General features: G+C 53.7%; 2 protein-coding genes across 3 annotated transcripts; both read left to right on the top strand.

Annotated features, from left to right (window-relative positions):
• Positions 1-768: 768 nt before the first annotated feature.
• PRSS36 (serine protease 36) lies at positions 769-11289 on the top strand. 2 transcript variants are annotated; one of them, XM_036279813.1, is made up of 15 exons: positions 769-870; positions 1167-1202; positions 1399-1434; positions 1666-1828; positions 2169-2449; positions 5154-5320; positions 7554-7803; positions 7912-8041; positions 8398-8654; positions 8731-8894; positions 9305-9542; positions 9653-9794; positions 10053-10318; positions 10396-10517; positions 10778-11289. In XM_036279813.1, exons 1-15 carry the CDS (start codon positions 834-836, stop codon positions 11054-11056), a joined length of 2568 nt encoding a protein of 855 aa, XP_036135706.1. In that variant the 5' UTR covers positions 769-833; the 3' UTR covers positions 11057-11289. The 2 variants fall into 2 exon arrangements, with proteins under 2 accessions (XP_036135706.1, XP_036135707.1); XM_036279814.1 differs by lacking the exon at positions 10396-10517 and having other exon boundaries at positions 798-870; positions 10053-10131.
• Positions 11290-14365: 3076 nt separating this feature from the next.
• Positions 14366-17738, top strand: PRSS8 (serine protease 8). Its single transcript, XM_036280510.1, has 6 exons — positions 14366-14450; positions 14693-14716; positions 16286-16448; positions 16739-17010; positions 17096-17262; positions 17385-17738. The coding sequence occupies exons 1-6, from the start codon at positions 14366-14368 to the stop codon at positions 17706-17708; spliced, it is 1035 nt and encodes a 344-aa protein (XP_036136403.1). The 3' UTR covers positions 17709-17738.
• The last annotated feature ends 637 nt before the right edge of the window (positions 17739-18375 follow it).

Genomic DNA, 18375 nt, shown 5'->3' with positions numbered 1-18375 from the left:
GGCTCTGTGTCCTGACCAGGAATTGAATCAGCAACCTTTCCATGCACAGAACAACACCCAAGCAACTGAGCCACACCAGCCAGGGCACCATATATTTCTTAAGAGGGCTGTGCTGATATAAGCTGAGGGGTTGAGTGACTTTCCCAGGGTCACACAACCCCTGTAAAGTCACAGAACCCCTGAAAGCACTCATTTGAACAGAGAAGGGTAGTCTTTTTCCGGCCTTGCCAGCCTGCCCAGCCCCCTCCCAGAATCTTGTACCCTGCCCAACCTGCCGGAATCTGTGATCCTTTTGTTGGGATGGGATTGTATTCCCTAGGGTTCCCTTCCCGGACTTGGCCCACAACTTCAGTAACTAGAGCTGTGTGAGAAGAAAAGCCCAAGCTGCACCCCAAAGAGAGGTGAGGTCTCAGGTGAGGCAAGCCAGTGAGGGGCCACGTCCCTATCCCAAAGGCCACTGCTTACTTGTAGCCCTGCTTCACCAACATTGGCCTCCCAGCCCCTGTCTATCCTCCCTTGTCTGTGCCCACAGGGTTCTCCACTCCTCCCTCCCCCACCCTACAGGTGGCCTGGAACTAGGACATCTGCCTCCCACCCCCACTCTGGGCCTCCAGAGATGTGAGATGGGACAGGCTCTGGGTTGGGCCTGCAGGCTCCCTACTTCCCCCTTCCAACCCCAGATCCTCTCAGATTCCCAGAGATGGGTTCTGGCCAGGGAAGGTGGGGCTGCTCATGGGACCATCAGGAGTCACGGGCTGCCTAAACAGTGACAGAGCTGTGGCAGAGAGCAGACCTTCACCTGTCTCTGTGCCTCCTGTTGACTCAAGTGTGCCATGTTCCAGCACCTGCTTCTCCCACTCGTGATCCTCGGTAACGTCAGGAGACAGAGGACGGCTGCAAGGGGCCTGGGTCCTCGCGTCTGAGGAGCTGGAAAACGGCTCCTGGGCTCTGCTCAGAGTCGGTGTCAGAAGAAGGGGAGGGGGCCATCCGAAGAAGGAGGGAGTGAGGTGTCAGGAGGGAGAGAACTAGCACATGAGGTGTCAGGAGAGAGAAAGGAGGCCTGGCTGCAGTGGGGAGAGGGAGTAGATGGAAAGCCTGAGGGGAGAGTCAGGGAGGGCAGCTTGTAAGGGTAGGTCTCCAGCTTCTTCCTGCCTCCCTCTCTCCAGCCATCAGCCCCAACCCAGGAGCTTTCCAGGACTCAGGTAAGTCAGCTGGACTAGAGAAAGTCAGGTGCACTGGCAAAAAAGCCTGGGTGCTGGGGGCAGGGGATGCTGAAAGGGCAGGTAATTGGGGAAGAGGAAGGTAGGAGGAGAGGGATGGAAAAGGAAGATGAGGGTTTGGGCAGTGTCAGGGCTGGAAGTCATCAGTGTCTTTCTTTCTTCACCTTCTGACTCCCAGCTCTAAGTCCTCCTCAAGAAGAACCTGAAGATCTGGGTAAGGAGGAGGATGAGAGTGGGAGGGTGGTAGACTCAGATCTAAAAGGAGGTTAAGGCTTGCTAGGCGTTGAGGGAGGTGGAAATGACCAGGAATTTAGAAGTGCCTAGATTCTCTTTGTTCTTAGCTGCGGGGGGGGGGGGGGGGGGGCAAACTGAAGCGGAATGAGGATCTGGGCCTCTGGGGTGGGGGACTGGGACGGGATATGATCTCCACGGTACCTCACTGCAGACTGTGGTCGCCCTGAGTCCTCTCCCAGAATCATGGGGGGCTCAGACGCACAGCCGGGCAGCTGGCCGTGGCAAGTGAGCCTGCACCAGAACGGGGGCCACGTCTGCGGGGGCTCCCTTATCGCCCCCTCCTGGGTCCTCTCCGCTGCTCACTGTTTCGTGAAGTGAGTATTCACCCAAGTCCAGCTCCTCTCCTTCAAAAGCCAAACCTGTCCCACAGTTTGACCCCGTGTACACAGCTGATTTTGGAGACTAGCTGCGCCCCACCCCCGCCTCCCCGCCCTACCGAAGTTAGGAGCTCTGCGGGGTATCCTGGTTCTGAGTGTGTTGTTGCTGCTAAATATGTCAGAATTACCTCGTTTCCATGCCCCAATCCACACCTCCAGTCTATCACAGCTTCAATCGCCCCTCCTGGGTTCCTGCCGTCCCCACCTTCTCTCAAGTTCGGAGCCCCCACCCCCATTAGGGTCACCCTAACCCCCTCACGCCTCGGCCTTGGCGCAGCAACGGGACCTTGGAGCCGGCGGCCGAGTGGTCGGTACTGCTGGGCGTGCACTCCCAGGACGGGCCCCTGGACGCCGCGCACGTCCGCTCAGTGGCGGCCATCCTGGTGCCGGACAACTACAGCGGCGTGGAACTGGGCGCCGACCTGGCGCTCCTGCGCCTGGCCTCGCCCGCCAGGCTGGGCCCCGCCGTGCGGCCCGTCTGCCTGCCCCGCGCCTCGCACCGCTTCCTTCCCGGCACCGCCTGCTGGGCCACCGGCTGGGGGGACGTACAGGAGGCGGGTGAGTGAGGGGGTGGGGCCCGGGCGGGGGCGTTTTTGGAGAGGTGGAGCCCACTGAACGGTCCACCCGGCTGGACCTCGGGGGTGTCCTAGAAGCTGGGCCTCCCGGGTGGGCGGGCCCTCGGGAGGTGGGGGCGACGGGGCGGGGCCTGGGGCGGGGTTTGCTGGGCCGCGGGTAAGCAATCTGCCAATCTCCGTACATCGGACCTCTAAAACTACTGAAAAATAACCGCCTATTCCCTCCTCACCTCTTCTGCCAATTTTGTTTTCCTGGATTTAGGATCAGGCTAGAGTTTCTGTCCGAACTCGGCTATTTCAGACAAAGCACCACACCCAGTTCATTTCTTCCTCTGAAAATTGAGGAAAACAGTATCCACGTTTTAGGGTTGTTGACTGGATTAATTGAGAAAATCCAAGTAAAGTTTATAACACAATGACTAGCATAGCTGTAATTAATGCATTTTAGATGTTTTCACCCTGGGTGATCCGAGCACTAAAGCACAGTACCTGGTTATGCCTCCTGAACTAGGGCAGTTGCAGTAAAAATGCCAAGAGGTCAAAACAATAGGTTTTCTGGACTTGGAAACTTCCTAGGGAAGGGAAGTTGAGACAGGGTTCAGGGATGACACCCAGATTCCATGCTTCGCAACTTCGTATAGGACTGCATCTAGTGTATATGGCATCTTTGTTGACAAGGGTGCCCTCTCAGGACTGACACAGACCATGTCAGGGTTCGGAGCTTAGTGATTTTAGGCCCCACATGCATCCTTTGTTGGCTGGGTACCTTTGTGCAGTACACAACCATCCATGGCAGCTCTCACTGGGTGCTTGATGAGGTCGTTCTTTTTTTTTTAAAAACAACGCATATTTATGATTTCTTTTTTTTCTCCTTCTTTGGTTTTATTCTTTTTTAAAAAAATCTTTATTGTTGAATGTATTACAGATGTTCCTCATTTTTCCCCCATTGACCCCCTCCTCCCCACTCCCGCCCCCCTCCTGCCTTTCCCTACACTGTTGTCTGTGTCCATTGGTTACATATAAGTTTTTTGGTTTATTTCTTCCCACCCCCCAACTCCCCTTTGAGGTTTTCAGTCTAGCAACCAATTTGTACTTCTTAATCCCTTCACCTTTTTCACCCATTCCCTCAACCCCCCTCCCATCTGGCAACCAACAAAATGTTATCTGTATCTATGAGCATGTTTCTGTTCTGCTTGTTCATTTTGTTTGTAGATTCAACTGATGATAGATATGTATTCATTGCCATTTTGTTTGTTCATATATTTTATCTTTTTCTTCAAAAAGACCCTTCAGCATTTTATATAACAGTTTGGTGGTGATGAACTCCTTTAACTTTTTCTTGTCTGGGAAACTCTTTATATGGCCATCGATTCTAAATGACAGCTTTGCAGGATAGAGTAATCTTGGTTGTAGGTTCTTGCTTTTCATCACTGAATATTTCTTGCCACTCCCTTCTGGCCCGCAAAGTTTCTTTTGAGAAATCAGCTGACAGTCTTATGGGAACTCCCTTATAGGTAACTAACTACTTTTCTCTTGCTGCTTTTAAGATGCTCTCTTTGTCTTGAACCTTTTGCATTTTGATGATGATGTGTCTTGGTGTAGGCCTCTTGGGGTTCATCTTGTTTGGGACTCTCTGTGCTTCCTGGACTTGTATGTCTGTTTCCTTCACCAAGTTAGGGCAGTTTTCTGCCATTATTGTTTCAAATAGGATTTCGATTTCTTGTTCTCTCTCTTCTCCTTCTGGCACCCCCAAGATACGAATGTTGGCACGCTTGAAGTTGTCAGAGGCTCCTTACACTATCCTCATTTTTTTTATTCTTTTTTCTTTTTGCTGTTCTGATTGGGTGTTTTTTACTTCCTTATATTCCAGATAGATGGTTTGTTTCTTGGCTTTACGTACTCTACTATTGAATCTGTGTAAATTATTCTTTATTTCAGTTAGTGCCTCCTTCATTTCTGACTGGTCCTTTTTAATGCTCTTGAGGCCCTCACTAAGTTCATTGAGCATCCTTATAAGCAGTATTTTGAACTCAGCATCTGTTAGGTTGCTTATCTCCATTTCCCTTAGTTCTTTTCCTGGGGTTTTATTCTGTTCTTTCATTTGGGAACCTGTTTCTTTGTCTCCTCATTTTGACTGCCTCCCTGTGTTTGTTTCTATGTATTACTTAACGAGAGGTATGGGGCTAGCTGAGACCAGAGGCTGCTTGTTTGAAAGAATTTAGGAAAACCTGAAGCAGGATCCAAGACAGGCCAGTCCTATAGTTAACCATTGGCAACAGCTTGGGTGGGCCTGAAAGTTGGGGGGCGGGGCCTCAGGGAATCACCAGGGTGGGGCTACCAGTGTGAGCCAGGTTGCTGGAGTCCCAGATGTGGTGGCTGTCTGCTGCCCCAGGGAAGGGCTCACCGAAGGAACAAAGGCCTCTGACTGCACATCTGTCCTGGAGAAAGCCCCCTCTCCAGCCCTCGCTCCAAGGCCCAACAGCTCAGTTCTTCAATGGGGTCATTCTTGAGATGAAGATTTAGGAAGAAGGACAGAGAGGAGCAGGAGACGATTGATTTTGGATGTGGTGGGCTGAAGTGCCATGGGGCATCTAGACAGAGATGTCAAGGAGGCAGCTGAAGGGGACAAAGCTGAGCCCTGGGGAACAGGGGACTCCACAGAATTTGCTCTCTCCTTCTGCCCACAGACCCCCTGCCTCTCCCCTGGGTGCTGCAAGAAGTGGAGCTAAAGCTGCTGGGAGAAGCTGCCTGTCAGTGTCTCTACAGCCGTCCTGGCCCCTTCAACCTTACTTTTCAGCTATTGCCAGGGATGCTGTGTGCTGGCTACCCAGAGGGTCGCAGGGACACCTGCCAGGTGAGGGGAAGCCCCTGCACCTGCCTGATAAGGCTAGGCAGAGCTGTAACCAATAGGAAGCAGTGTGAGAAACAGACAAATCCCATCTCTTTCATATCTCTGAGCCTTATCTGCAAAAAGAGGACAAGATGTCAATGGATGGGATTGATGTGAAGATTATAAATGGACAGAACCTGGAGCTCAACAGTGGGCACTGTTATTTATGGCAGTATAGTGCAGTGTTTACGTGCCAGACTCTGGAGTGAGTCTGCCCTATTTGAAGTGTGACACAACCACATATTAGCTGTGTGACCTTAGCCAAGTTATTTAACCTCATGTCCAGACTTTCTCATCTGGAAGATGGGGATGATAATGTTACCTACCTCATAGGGGTTATAATGATTAAATAAATTTGTATATGTAAGAACACTTAGAACAGTGCGTGGTCATTAATAAGAGCTAAATAAGTATTAGTTATTAATATTATTATAACCCCACTTCCCAGCTATCACTGAGTGCTTAATGGGGCCATTCCTGAGGGTGTAGGACAGAGCATAGCACCTGTTAGTAGATATTCAATAGTTATCTTTAAAAATGAATTAATCCTTCACAGAAGGGAATTTTCTGGATAACCTTCTGAAGGCCAAAATATAGTATATTTGAACCATTTTCCACAGAAACCTTTCTCAATGACACAGTGTTAGGGTATTCAGCATGCATGGTAGTGATGGGGATTCATGCTAGATGGTCTTCAGGATCCCTCCCAATTATGAGTTTCCAGGACCTACAGACATAATCCTCTGCCTTCATTTTTTTGTTGTTAATCCTCACCAGAGGATATTTTTTCCATTGCTTTTTAGAGAATGGAAGGGAAGTTGAGGAAGGATGAGAGAGGGAGAAACATTGATCAATGTGAGAGAGACCCATCAATTGGTTGCCTCCCACTCATGCCCTGACCAGGGCCAGGGATCAAACCTACAACCCAGGTACGTGGCCTTGACTAAGAATGGAACCCTTCGGTGCGTGGGCTGATGCTCTGTCCACTGAGACACACTGGCCAGGGCGTCCTCTACCTTCCTGAACAGGATTGCAAACAATTCAAATTTCTCTAGACCAGCACTGTCCAATAGAACTTCCTACAGTGATGGAAATATTCTATATCTGCACTAGTAGTCACTAGCCACATTGTCTACTGAACATTTGAAAAAATTATGAAGTGTAGTTAGTGTGACTGATTCATTAAATCTTTAATCTTATTTAGTGTCTAACATATTGGACAGCACAGTTCTAGATGACTCTGAGCCTTTTTTGTGACCCTGTTCAGGTCACAGAGATACCTAACCTGGACTATAGAGATGTCTTAGGGACAATTCCTCTAAACATAAAATAACCCAGAACCACTGTTTTAGTGTCTGTTCATTGTAGTTCTTCCTCCTGTCTCTTCTTGCTGCTTTTATTTTTTTTTTTAATAATTTTTTTCTTTTAATCCTCACCCGAGGACATTTTTGCATTTATTTTCATATAGAGCAAGAGGGAGAGAGGGGGGAAGAAAGAGAGAGAGAGAAACATCGATGCAAGAGAGACACATCAAGTGGCTGCCACCCACATGACCCCAACCAGGGCCAGGGACAAACTGCAATTGAGGTACGTGCCCTTAGTGGGAACCGAACCTGGGATTCTCTGGTCCTCAGGCCGATGTTCTAACCGCTGAGCCAAACTAGCCAGGCCTCTTCTTGCTGCTTTTAGATTTCCAATTTCTAACATCCTCCTAAATGCTGGCACCTCTGATTTACTTTAACAATTGGGTGAACTTAAAAACTGAAGACAGCCCTGGCCGGTTTGGCTCAGCGGTTAGAGCGTTGGCCTGCAGTCCAGAGAAACTTGGGTTCAGTTTCCACTAAGGGCATGTACCTCAGTTGCAGTTTGTCCCCGGCCCTGGTTAGTCGTGCAGGTGGCAACCACTCGATGTGTCCCTTTCACATCGATGTTTCTCTCTCTCTCTCTACCTCCCACTCTATTTGAACAAAAAATGAAAAAATGTCCTCGGGTGAGGGGAAAAAAAAAAAAAAAGAGGCTGAAGACTGCATTTGTTTGAACTAGTCATCGTGTGAGAATCATGTCTCTTGCCCTGGCCCATGTGGCTCAGTGGTTAGAGTGTCGGCCAGCACACCAAAGGGTTCTGGTTCGAATCCCAGTCAAGGGAAGGTGGTGAGCTCCTGGGCTGGTCCTCTGACACAGAGTTATCTATCATCAGGGAGACTCAGGGGGCCCCCTGGTCTGTGAGGAACGCGGACGATGGTTTCTGGCGGGAATCACCAGCTTTGGCTTTGGCTGTGGACGAAGGAACCGCCCTGGAGTCTTCACTGCTGTGGCTCCTTACGAGGCATGGATCCGGGAAAAGGTGATGGGCTCAGAACCTGGGCCTGCCTTTCCCACCCAGTCCCGGGGGCCCCAATCAGGCCCCTGGGAGCCCATGAGTGAGAACTGCACCATCGCCTTGCCAGGTGAGGGGGTAGGATCCCTGGATGTCCACTGAACATGGGAGATTTGAGTTGGGGTGGAAAGTGCTTGTGGTTCAAGAGGCCCGCTGACCCAGGCCTCTCACCCCTCAGAGTGCGGGAAGGCCCCGAGGCCAGGGGCCTGGCCCTGGGAAGCTCAGGTGATAGTGCCAGGATCCAGACCCTGCCATGGGGCGCTGGTGTCTGAAAGCTGGGTCTTGGCCCCTGCCAGCTGCTTTCTGGAGTGAGTGAAAACCCATGTTTCAGACAGATTCTTGCCTCTCCCCCATGGGCCTGAGACACTACCTACCTGGCCCCAACCCTGAGTGGGGGAGGGGGGAACCTCAGTCTGGAGTGTTGGGGAGGGGGAGGTTCTCCTTGGGAGGTGTAGGATCCAACTCACAAAGAGGGGTCCTGGTCTATCAGGGGAGAGTAGAGAGCTTAATATAAGTTCGATCTAGTATACGGAGTCTGGACGTGCAGTTCTCAGGCCTGGGATACGAAATCCTAGCCTGGGATATGGAGCCTAAGTCAGGGGTAAGTGGTTTCGAGCCCCGTGTGCGGAATCCAGGCCGCGTCCCCAGTCTCCCCATCCCGCAGCCCCAGCAGCTCAGACCGCCCGCCCCGCGACCTCAGCAACTGGCGCGTGCTGCTGCCCTCGCGTCCGCGCGCGGAGCAGGTGGTGCGCCTCGTGCCGCACGACAACGTTTCCTGGGACGAAGCCTCTGACCTGGTACTGCTGCAGCTGCGCGCGCCCGTGAACCTGAGCGCGGCCCCGCGACCAGTGTGCCTACCCCACCCAGAACACTATTTCCTGCCCGGGAGCCGCTGCCGCCTGGCTCGCTGGGGCCGCGGCGGTGAGCAAGGGCCCAGGGCGGGGTGGCGCGAGGCTCTACTGCGCCGCGCGCGGACTGCCTCCCTTTTCTCTCCCAGAACCCGCGCCGGGCCCTAACGCTCTACTTGAAGCGGAGCTGTTGGGCAGTTGGTGGTGTCACTGCTTGTACGGCCATCAGGGGGCGACCGTGCCTCCGCCCGGAGACCCGCCGCACGCGCTCTGTCCCGCCTACCAGGAGGAGGAGGAGACGGGCCGCTGCTGGGTTGGTGGCGGGGCGGGGCCTGCGGGTCTGATTAGGACTCGGAGGGAGGCCCTGGGCCTGAGGGGCGGGGCCTGAGAAAGACGTAAAGGGGCTGAGCGCTGGGGGCGCAGACGAGTTAAGGCGGGGCCAGAACGCGCTTGGGGAGCCTGGCCCTGGGGGCCTTTTGGGAGCGGCCTGATATGATCTCTGGGCTCTGCCGGGCTTTCTCGCTACCCCTCGGTTAAAGGGGAATCCTGAAGTGAAGAGTGACTTCTTATACAGATTGTTAATGGAGCCTGGCTTGGAGGAAGTGGGGCTTACGTCCGAGAAAGGGGGAATTGGAGTCCAGGAAAGTCCTTTGGTATCCTCTCATCAACTCACAAACACACACATAAATGCGGAGGTTGGTAACATACATTCTCCTGCTGCAGAACAACTCCAGTTGGAGCCTTTTGTGCCGGGAGGAAGGGACCTGGTTCCTGGCTGGAATCAGAGACTTTTCCAGTGGCTGCCTACGTCCCAGAGCCTTCTACCCTCTTCAGACCCATGGCCCATGGATCAGCCATGTGACTCGGGGAGCCTACCTAGAGGACCAGCTGACCTGGGACTGGGGCCCTGAGGGGGAGGAGACTGAGACACAAAGTTGTCCTCCCCACACAGAACATGGTGGTGAGGAGGAGGCCTTTGGGGTTTAGTTCTTGGGGGTGCTTAGATCTATGGTACGGACTTCAAAGGTGAGTTGTGAGATCCCCACTTAGATGGTCACCTCTTCTCCCTAGCCTGTGGCCTGCGGCCAGAGCCTGCTCCAACGGGGCTCCTGTGGCCCTGGCTGGCAGAGGTGCACGTGGCTGGTGATCGAGTCTGCACTGGGATCCTTGTGGCCCCAGGCTGGGTCCTGGCAGCCACTCATTGTGTCCTCAGGTGGGTTTCGCCCATCTCCTGGGCAAGAGGGAAAATTGGGAGATGAGCCAAAGGATTCTTGAAATAGTGGGCTCTTTTGAGGCTCTTAGAACACAGGGAAACTTCTGTGAAGTGTTTTGAGACAAAAGAGACATTTAGAAGAAGCAAATAATGAAGGAGTTAGTGGAATCACCCTTTCCCCCAGCCTGGAAAAGACTAGCAGTAAGGAAATGAGGGTGGAGGGTGGGCAGGAGGTAACACTGGATCTTGTTTTAACAGGCCAGGCTCTACAACAGTGCCTTATATTGAAGTATACCTGGGCCAGACAGGGACCCACCCCCTCCCACAGGGCCACCAGGTATCCCGGTTGGTCATTAGCATCCGCCTGCCCCGGCACCTGGGACTTCGCCCCCCTCTGGCCCTCCTAGAGCTGAGCTCCCGGATTGAGCCCTCCCCTTCAGCCTTGTCCATCTGCCTTCACCCAGGGGGTATCCCCCTGGGGGGCAGCTGCTGGGTATTGGGCTGGAAGGACCCCCAAGACCGAGGTGAGAGCCCTGGGTCCTGGGGGTGAGAAGTGACTGGAGGCTAGAGTCCCTGGGACAACCCTCTTTCTTCTCTCTAGTCCCTGTGGCTGCTGCTGTCTCCATCTTAACACCGCGACTCTGTCACTGCTTCTATCAGGGTATTCTCCCCCCTGGGACTCTCTGTGTCCTGTATTCGGAGGGGCAGGAAGACAGGTGTGAGGTACAAGGGCCTGGGCATCCTGGTCCAGGGAGGGGAGAGGCAGTGCTGGGCAGAGAGAAGAAGGTTAAAATTCTTGGGTGTTGGGTCCAAAATGGATAGAAGCAGTGCTTCCTGGTTGGACCTTAGAGAGCGACCAGGGGCTGGATGGCTAAGGATGGAGACAAGCAGAACTTTGTGGCTGGACCCTAGGAGAAGGTGCAGGGGACCAGGGACCGGGAGAAGGGTAAGTGACCCCTTTGGCTTTGGCTTTTACTCTGCAGGTGACCTCAGCACCTGCACTCCTGTGCCAGAGTGAGGGTGGCTCCTGGGTCCTCGTGGGCATGGCTGTTAGAGGGAGCCGGGAGCTGTTTGCCACCATTGGCCCTGAAGAGGCCTGGATCTCCCAGACAGTGGGAGAGGCCCATTTTTTGCCCCCCAGTGGCTCCCCCTACTGGCCCCCTGAAGGTAGCAACCTCTGTCCTCTGGACATGGCTGGAGCCTCAGGCTCTCCTCCTGCTGCTTTGTTCCTGCTGCTACTGACACCCCTAATTCAGGGCTGAGGGGTCTGGGTCCATGGACCACCTCCCCTTCCCCACCCCCTCCAGCCCTCCACTTCCCTCCCAGTGGGGTTGGAATGTGACTTAACCAGTTTCGATCCCTTTGCCAGAACTTCCCGAGCTCCCCACCCACCTAGACTGCAATGGCTTCAGATAATTGAGCTTCAGTGCCCAGATATTTTGTGCCCTGGAATCCTTGGGGACAGCGGGAGTGGACAATAAAGGTGTAAACAAAGACACATGGCCTTGTGGCATTGCTGAGGGCAGGCTGGGGGGCTAGAGGGAAACCCAAGGAGTAGGGCCCCTCCCTCCTGGGCCTCTGTGAGTCAGGTCTTGGGCTCCCAGGAAATGTGTCCCTGATAACGTGGCAGCTATCCCTCATTCCTGCCTCAGGGTGGGGGAGGTTGGGCCACCAGCTGGGTGTGTGTCACCTCCCCAGTGGAATCAGCATCCCCAACACCTGCTGGACACCTCAACCCTAGCTCTGACCCTGCTGCCCCTCCCCCAGAGTAAGAAGGACTGAGGTTGAGGGTCACAGAAGGAAGGGTCCAGGAATCTGAGAGTCCAGGGTCTGTTTACAATATCAATATCGATATCAATATAGATATAGATATATCGATATCAATATAGAAATATAGATATAGATGATATATAGATATATGGAGCCATCCCCATCTCCACACCCTGATGAATGATATCCCAAAGTATACACCTTCATTGTCCCCAATACACATGTGACATGTACCCTTCAAGGGTCCACAACTCTCACATCCTGCCCAGTGCTCACAGGGCTTGAGTCCCATCACCATCCTTGTCTGTACATCCCCCCACCTCACCCACCACTTCTTGGTTCATCTGCCCGCACTGGTGCAAGCACGTTCCCTGCTAACTACTAAGTCATGGCACCGCTAGGGTCTGAGAGAAGCCCGCTAAGTGCTTCCTGTGTAGTGGGGAACACACATGACCCCCTGGCTGGGGGTCAGGAAAGTCATACAGGTGATGTTTGAGCACAGAAAAAGAGCCAATGCGGACTTGGGGAAGGAGGTGCTTACAGTGGAAGCCAGCTGATGAAGGGGGCAGAGGGGTGAAGTCAAACCTCTGGATTGAGTAGGCAGAGGATGGGTGCAGGGACACCTAAAAGGCAACTGGAAGTTCTCCTTGGGAGACTGAGGAGATGGGCAGAGGTCCTTAAAGGGCCAGGCTTATCTTTAGCTGCCAGGTCCCAAATAGAATATTCCCCTGAATCTCCACAGGGACATACATCCCCACTTGCTCACCATACCCAGTTAGTCACCCATATGGCATCGCCCACAAACATTTGCTATACCCCATCTTCTACCCAAACACACCCACAATGCCCAGTGTCTTGCCCCCTCCTCCTCAGCTTAGACCCCTTCACAGTCAGCCTGCATCCTCTCACCCACTCCAGGAATTCCGTGCCCTCCAGCCTGGGCCCTCAAGTCTTGGCTTAGAGGTCCAGACACCTACTCTATGGGAGGTAGGTGGGGAAGTAGGGCTCTGTCTTTCTGAACCTTGAAGTCAACACACATTGCAATTGCCCACAGTCTCATAGGTTCATAAGGAAGCGCCCGGCCCCGGCCGGTTTGGCTCAGCGGTTAGAGTGTTGGCCTGAGGACCAGAGAGACGGGGATTCGGTTCCCGCTAAGGGCACATACCTCGGTTGCAGTTTGTCCCCGGCCCTGGTTGGTCGTGCGGGTGGCAGCCACTCGATGTGTCCCTTTCACGTCGATGTTTCTCTCTCTCTCTCTCTCTCTCTTCCTCTCTCTCCCTCCCAGTCTATCTGTACAAAAAATGGAAAAATGTCCTCGGGTGAGGATTAAAAAAAAATAAAAATAGCCCTGGCCGGTTTGGCTCAGCGGTTAGAGCGTCCGCCTGCGGTCCGGAGAGACCCAGCTTCGGTTCCCGCTAAGGGCACGTACTTCGGTTGCAGTTTGTCCCCGGCCCTGGTTGGTCGTGCGGGTGGCAGCCACTCGATGTGTCCCTTCACGTCGATGTTTCTCTCTCTCTCTCCCTCCCACTCTATCTGTACAAAAAATGGAAAAATATCCTCGGGTGAGGATAAAAAAAATAATAATAATTAAAAAATAATAATAATAAAATAAAAATAAAAAATAAATTAAAAAATGGAAAATGTCCTTGGGTGAAGATTATAAAGGAAAAAAAAAAAAGGGAAGTGCCCATTTCCTAACCTAATCACTTCGGTCTTCTTTCCCTGAACCTGTGCCACCTGCGCCGTCCACCTAAAATGCTTTGCCCAAACCACTCTTCTCCATCTTCGTCTCGGGAACACCTTTCCACAGCCTCCCTAGTTCTCAGTTCTGAAGGCACTTCCTTGAGGAGCCCTTCTGGATGCCAGCCTACGTCACGCTTCGGTAAACGGCTCCCCAAACCCCCATTTTCCTTCGTTATCACAGTTCCTACTTTGAAATTCTTCTATAATTGCTTGTGTGATTATTTGAGTCAAGTCTGTCATCCCTACTTCAGGGTGAGCTCAGGGAAGGCAGGGATGGTGTCTGTTTGTCTCCTGTGCCTGAAACAGAGTAGGCACTCAGTAAATATTTTTGAGATGATTGGCACTGCCAGACACGCTCACCACACCTCACCACACACCGATGAGGCTGCAGGCTCTACAGAAGGGCCCTAGCCTAGGGCAAAGCCAGGCTCCTAGTCTCAGATACGGGGCCTAAAAGGGGGAGTAGATAGGAGCGTGCGGCCCCAGGATAACAAAGGCTGATCCAAGTTGCCCTGGGAGGCATAACTGGCTTGGGAGACCTGAAAGACTGGAGCCAACAGCAGCTGGGGAGCCCTCCAGGGGGCTGGGCCGTTGGACATTCCAATTTCCATCCCTGCCTGGGGCTGCTCTCTGGTCGATCAGCCGCATCATCCCACACCCGCCCCCGTGCACACAGGCTTTTTCACAGACACTCACACACCCCTGGGGGTCTGGGAGGACTCAGGACTTCAGTGGTGAGAGAAGCTGGCATTGCTGAGCAGGAGGGCGGGGCCAAGGGAGGGGCGGGCAGGTAGGTGCTTTTCTCTAAGGAGCTGCCACTCTGGAAGTTTTCTGTGTAGCCAGCCAGAGCTAGAGACGTGTCCTCACTGAGGCTGCCGAGCGTCCTTCGTCTCCTTTTTGCCTACTCCCTGCTTTGGAAATCAGCCTTGGATACCTGCTCGGATTCCAGCATCCCTTCCTTCTGGGCCCAATATCTGAATCTTGCCTTTGAAACCAGTCCCAGGTCCCTTCCCTTGGGTGCCTGCCTGGTGTCTCCCCAGGGGCCCGCATCCTGGGCTATGGCCCAGAGGGCAGGCCTGGGGCCTAGGCGGCTGAAGGCTGTGGCCATTCTGCTTTTGCTTGGATTATTCCGGTCCGGGCTGGGTGAGTATGTATGGTTAGGGTAAGGGGAGGGGTGATACACAGAGGCCAGGGTATAACCCATTTCTGGGGCACGTCCCTTATTCTGGGCTCAAGAACCCCCGGCTTCCTAGCTCTTGGCCTCTCTCTTTCCCTTTAGCTTTGACTTCCTGGGGGAAGGGACAGCTCTCCAGGCAAGTGGCACGTGCTAAAAAGTCTGGGGACTTTGGTCTTCCCTGCTTACCCCTCCCTCTCTTGCCTTCCAGGAGCTGCCGGGGCTGGGGCTGAAGGTGAGGCTTGGGGAAAAGGAAATGGGGGAGGGGAAGGGACACAGATTGAGATTCCCATGGAGTGTTTAACAAGTGCCTGACCTTCTCTCTGCCAGTCTTGTCTCACCCACCGGTAATCATTTTATTAAATCGTTGTCCCCATGAAATTATTGTCCCCCACCCGCCCCCATAGCTCTGAGACTGGGATTATAGCCCTCATTCTACAGATAAGGAAACCGAGGTGCAGAGAAGTGATTTGCCCAAAGGCACACAGCCAGTAAACGGCAGAGCTGGGATTTAAACTCCTCACATGGGTTGTTTTTTCTTTTCTTTTTTTCTTTTTCTTTTTTTGGTACGTGCCCCTAGCAGGAACCAAAACCAGGACTCTGGTCCGCAAGTCAATGCTCCAACCGCTGAGCCAAACCGGCCAGGGATTTTTTTTCTTTTTCTTTTTTGACATGGGTTGTTTTGAGGGAAACAAACCAAGGGTCTCCTTTCTTCGAAGATTATCACCAGACTCTGAGTCGAGGTTCTCAGTGCTGGCTTCACTACTTACTGGCTGTGTGGTTGGTCAGCACCCTCACCTCTAAAATGAAGTTGATTAGTTTACCTCCTGGGGCTGTATGGGGAGTGCAGATAAAGGAAGTGAAAGCCCCTTAAGGGCCTAGCACGGTTGGAAGTCACTAAATGGTAGCTATTGTCTTTATTATAAGAGGAGGAGGAGCCTGGCTGGACAGTTTTCTCTGCTCCTGGGAAGGTGACTTTGTGAAGGGCAGTTGGGTCTTGTTCCAAACAGCTAGCCTCAGTGGGGGCAGGGTGGCCTTCACACCGTGGGAGCCCAGCTGTTGTTCCTTTATTCAATACCTGCATCCGTGACTCCGTCTTTGGCGGCACTGGGGACATGGGGGTCTGCTCTGGTCCCTGTCCTTAGGGAGTGTCCAGGTTGGTGTGGTTGAAGCAGACGGGACCAGCGTGTGATTGGGACGAGTCAGGGAAGTATGGGCCCTGGGAATTCTGCACTGCCTGACTCAGTCAGCAGGGCTGGGCAGCCTGAGGAGGGGCTGCCACAGGCAAATTGAAGTTTGCCAAGCAAAGTAGGGAGAAGGAAAGGTATTCCAGGCAGCGCTCTGAATGAGCCAAGGTTTAGAGGTGAAGTACACGGCCCCATGTCTATGGCAGGAAGTGTCCAGAGGAGGGCTGGAGGAGGCGGCACTGTTATGGAAGGCCTGGAATGTATCTTAAAGGCAGTGTGAATCCCGGGAAGGATTTAAGGGGGTGTCACCTGGCCAGACTTCTCATTTATAAAGGTCTGCATATTTATAAGGGGTGGACTGGATGGAAGGCAGGAAGACCTGAAAGGAAAGAAGTTGTATGAGACCTGGGTGAGGTAATGGGTCAAAGATGGCAAGGTGGCAAAACTGACCACGCCTGGTAAGCAGTAGGATGGGGACAAAAGGGTGGCCAGCTTCTATGAACTCCCTTCCCAAGCTCCAAACCAGATCTCCTGGGCTTTCCTGGCAGTGGCAGGGCTAAGGACATGGTATGGAGGCCCCAGAAGGGCCTGACACCCTCCCCTTCTTCCCTGGGCAGCCTCCTGCGGTGTGGTCTCCCAAGCACGCATCACAGGTGGTAACAGTGCAATCCCTGGCCAGTGGCCCTGGCAGGTCAGCATCGTCTACGATGGCATTCACGTGTGTGGTGGTTCTCTCGTGTCTGAGCAGTGGGTGCTGTCGGCTGCTCACTGCTTTCCAAGGTACAAACTGGGTTGGGGGCAAGGTGGGGAAGTCAAAAGTAGGACGGAGTCAAAATTCCGGAATCAATTTAGATCAGAGGTTGGGGTTCTTGGATTGGGTCTAGGGGTATCAATAAAGTCTGAAAGACCAGTCAGGAGTGAAGGTCACAGGATAAAACGAGGGCACAGTTTGCGACTTACAAAGCCCTTTGCCTGGGATCAGAATCTGGGGTTGGATACCAGAAGGCAACAGGGATCAAGGAACCAGGACAGGTCTCCTGGGTCCCAGACTTGGTCCCCTCTGCTTGCAGGGAGCACCGCAAGGAAGACTATGAGGTGAAGCTAGGGGCCCACCAGCTGGGCTCCTACACTCCTTCGGCTGAGGTCCGCACTGTGGCGCAGGTCATTTCCCACACCAGCTACCACCACGAGGGCTCCCAGGGGGACATCGCACTCCTCCGTCTCAGCAGCCCCATCACCTTCTCCCGCTACATCCGGCCCATCTGCCTCCCTGCAGCCAACGCCTCCTTCCCCAATGGCCTCCAATGTACTGTCACTGGATGGGGCCATGTGGCCCCCTCAGGTGAGGTGGGCACTGATGTCTAGAGGCATGGAGGGAGCCTGACTCAGGGCAGGCGGCCCGGGCTAAGCATCTTTTGTCCCCACAGTGAGCCTCCAGTCCCCCAGGCCACTACAGCAACTTGAGGTACCACTGATCAGTCGTGAGACATGTAACTGCTTATACAACATCAATGCCAAGCCTAATGAGCCCCACTCTATCCAGCAGGACATGGTGTGCGCTGGTTATGTAGAGGGGGGCAAGGATGCCTGCCAGGTAAATGCAGGGGGTCCAATGGAACAAATGAGATAAGTGCATTGTGGGAAATGAGGGCTGTCACGGGTGACTGGAGGCCTAGGGCCTGGTCCTGACAGCTGTTGTATGGCTTTTCTCCTCAGGGTGACTCTGGGGGCCCACTCTCCTGCCCTGTTGGGGGCCTCTGGTACCTGGCAGGCATTGTGAGCTGGGGTGATGCCTGTGGGGCCCCCAACAGGCCTGGTGTGTACACTCTGACCTCCAGCTATGCCTCCTGGATTCACCACCACGTAGCAGAGCTCCAGCCTCGGGTGGTGCCCCATATCCAGGAGTCGCAGCCCGATATCAACCTCTGCAGCAAGCATCTGGCCTTCAACTCCACCCCACGCCAGGGTGTGCTGGGGCTCATCCTTTTGCTGCCACTAGCCCTGACCCTGGGCCTCCTCCACCCATGGTGGGAGCACTGAGCTGCTCGCCCTGGGAGCTGACTGTTCCCAGGACTGCCATACTGTACCCAAGGACAGACGCCTGTTCCCAGGAATGGACCTGGCCTCTCCCTGACACTTGGGGCCCGAGGCTTGTCACTCCTTCCTCCCAGGACCCTGCTGGAATTCAGAGCACCGTCCTCACCTTTGAGCCCATTCTCCTGGGTTTGTTCTTTGGGACTATAACCCATAGCCAGGAGTTTTACTGCCTGTGGTGCTGGCTAAAACCTCTGGCCACGTACTGCCCACAGCTTATTGGTTGGGCTGCTGTGGAACCCCCAAGGAGCCTTCGCTAAGAAATGGGCCCTGGCTCTTATGTTTCTAGAAGACTGGGCAGCTGCCCAGCTGACTGCTGCTGAAGGGCTGGCTCCCCGACCTGGTCCCTGCTTTGCTCTGCCTGGTCAGCCCCATCACGTCGCCCTTCTGTCTTCTGGGCTGGGGCTGCCCCTGAGCAGCACGTTTCGAAGGACAGAAAGAGCCTCAATCTTGCCCTATTGGCTGCCATGCCCCCACTGAGCCCTGATTTCTGGACTCCGGAGGACTGAGCCCCCACCGGAACTGGGCTTGGGCTTGGATCTGGGATGGGGGAGGTAGAAGGAACAGGAAGAAATAAAATGTTTTGAGCACAACTGGCTGTGTGGGACATGCC

This window comes from Molossus molossus, unplaced genomic scaffold, assembly GCF_014108415.1.
Source record: "Molossus molossus isolate mMolMol1 unplaced genomic scaffold, mMolMol1.p scaffold_m16_p_3, whole genome shotgun sequence".
NCBI lineage: Eukaryota > Metazoa > Chordata > Mammalia > Chiroptera > Molossidae > Molossus > Molossus molossus.
Note: the sequence above shows the minus strand (reverse complement) of the source record. Positions and strands in the feature narration are given on the sequence as shown.

What these genes read in the sequence shown, in the direction of transcription:
- PRSS36 (XM_036279813.1), top strand. Translation starts at nt 834, where the DNA reads ATGTTCCAGCACCTGCTTCTCCCACTCGTGATCCTCG. An exon ending in TCTCCCACTCGTGATCCTCG is followed by an intron (nt 871 to 1,166) that starts GTAACGTCAGGA and finishes CCCTCTCTCCAG; the next exon opens with CCATCAGCCCCAACCCAGGA. An exon ending in GCTGCTCACTGTTTCGTGAA is followed by an intron (nt 1,829 to 2,168) that starts GTGAGTATTCAC and finishes GCCTTGGCGCAG; the next exon opens with CAACGGGACCTTGGAGCCGG.
- PRSS8 (XM_036280510.1), top strand. Translation starts at nt 14,366, where the DNA reads ATGGCCCAGAGGGCAGGCCTGGGGCCTAGGCGGCTGAAGGCTGTGGCC. An exon ending in GCTGCTCACTGCTTTCCAAG is followed by an intron (nt 16,449 to 16,738) that starts GTACAAACTGGG and finishes CTCTGCTTGCAG; the next exon opens with GGAGCACCGCAAGGAAGACT. An exon ending in GGGGCAAGGATGCCTGCCAG is followed by an intron (nt 17,263 to 17,384) that starts GTAAATGCAGGG and finishes TTTTCTCCTCAG; the next exon opens with GGTGACTCTGGGGGCCCACT.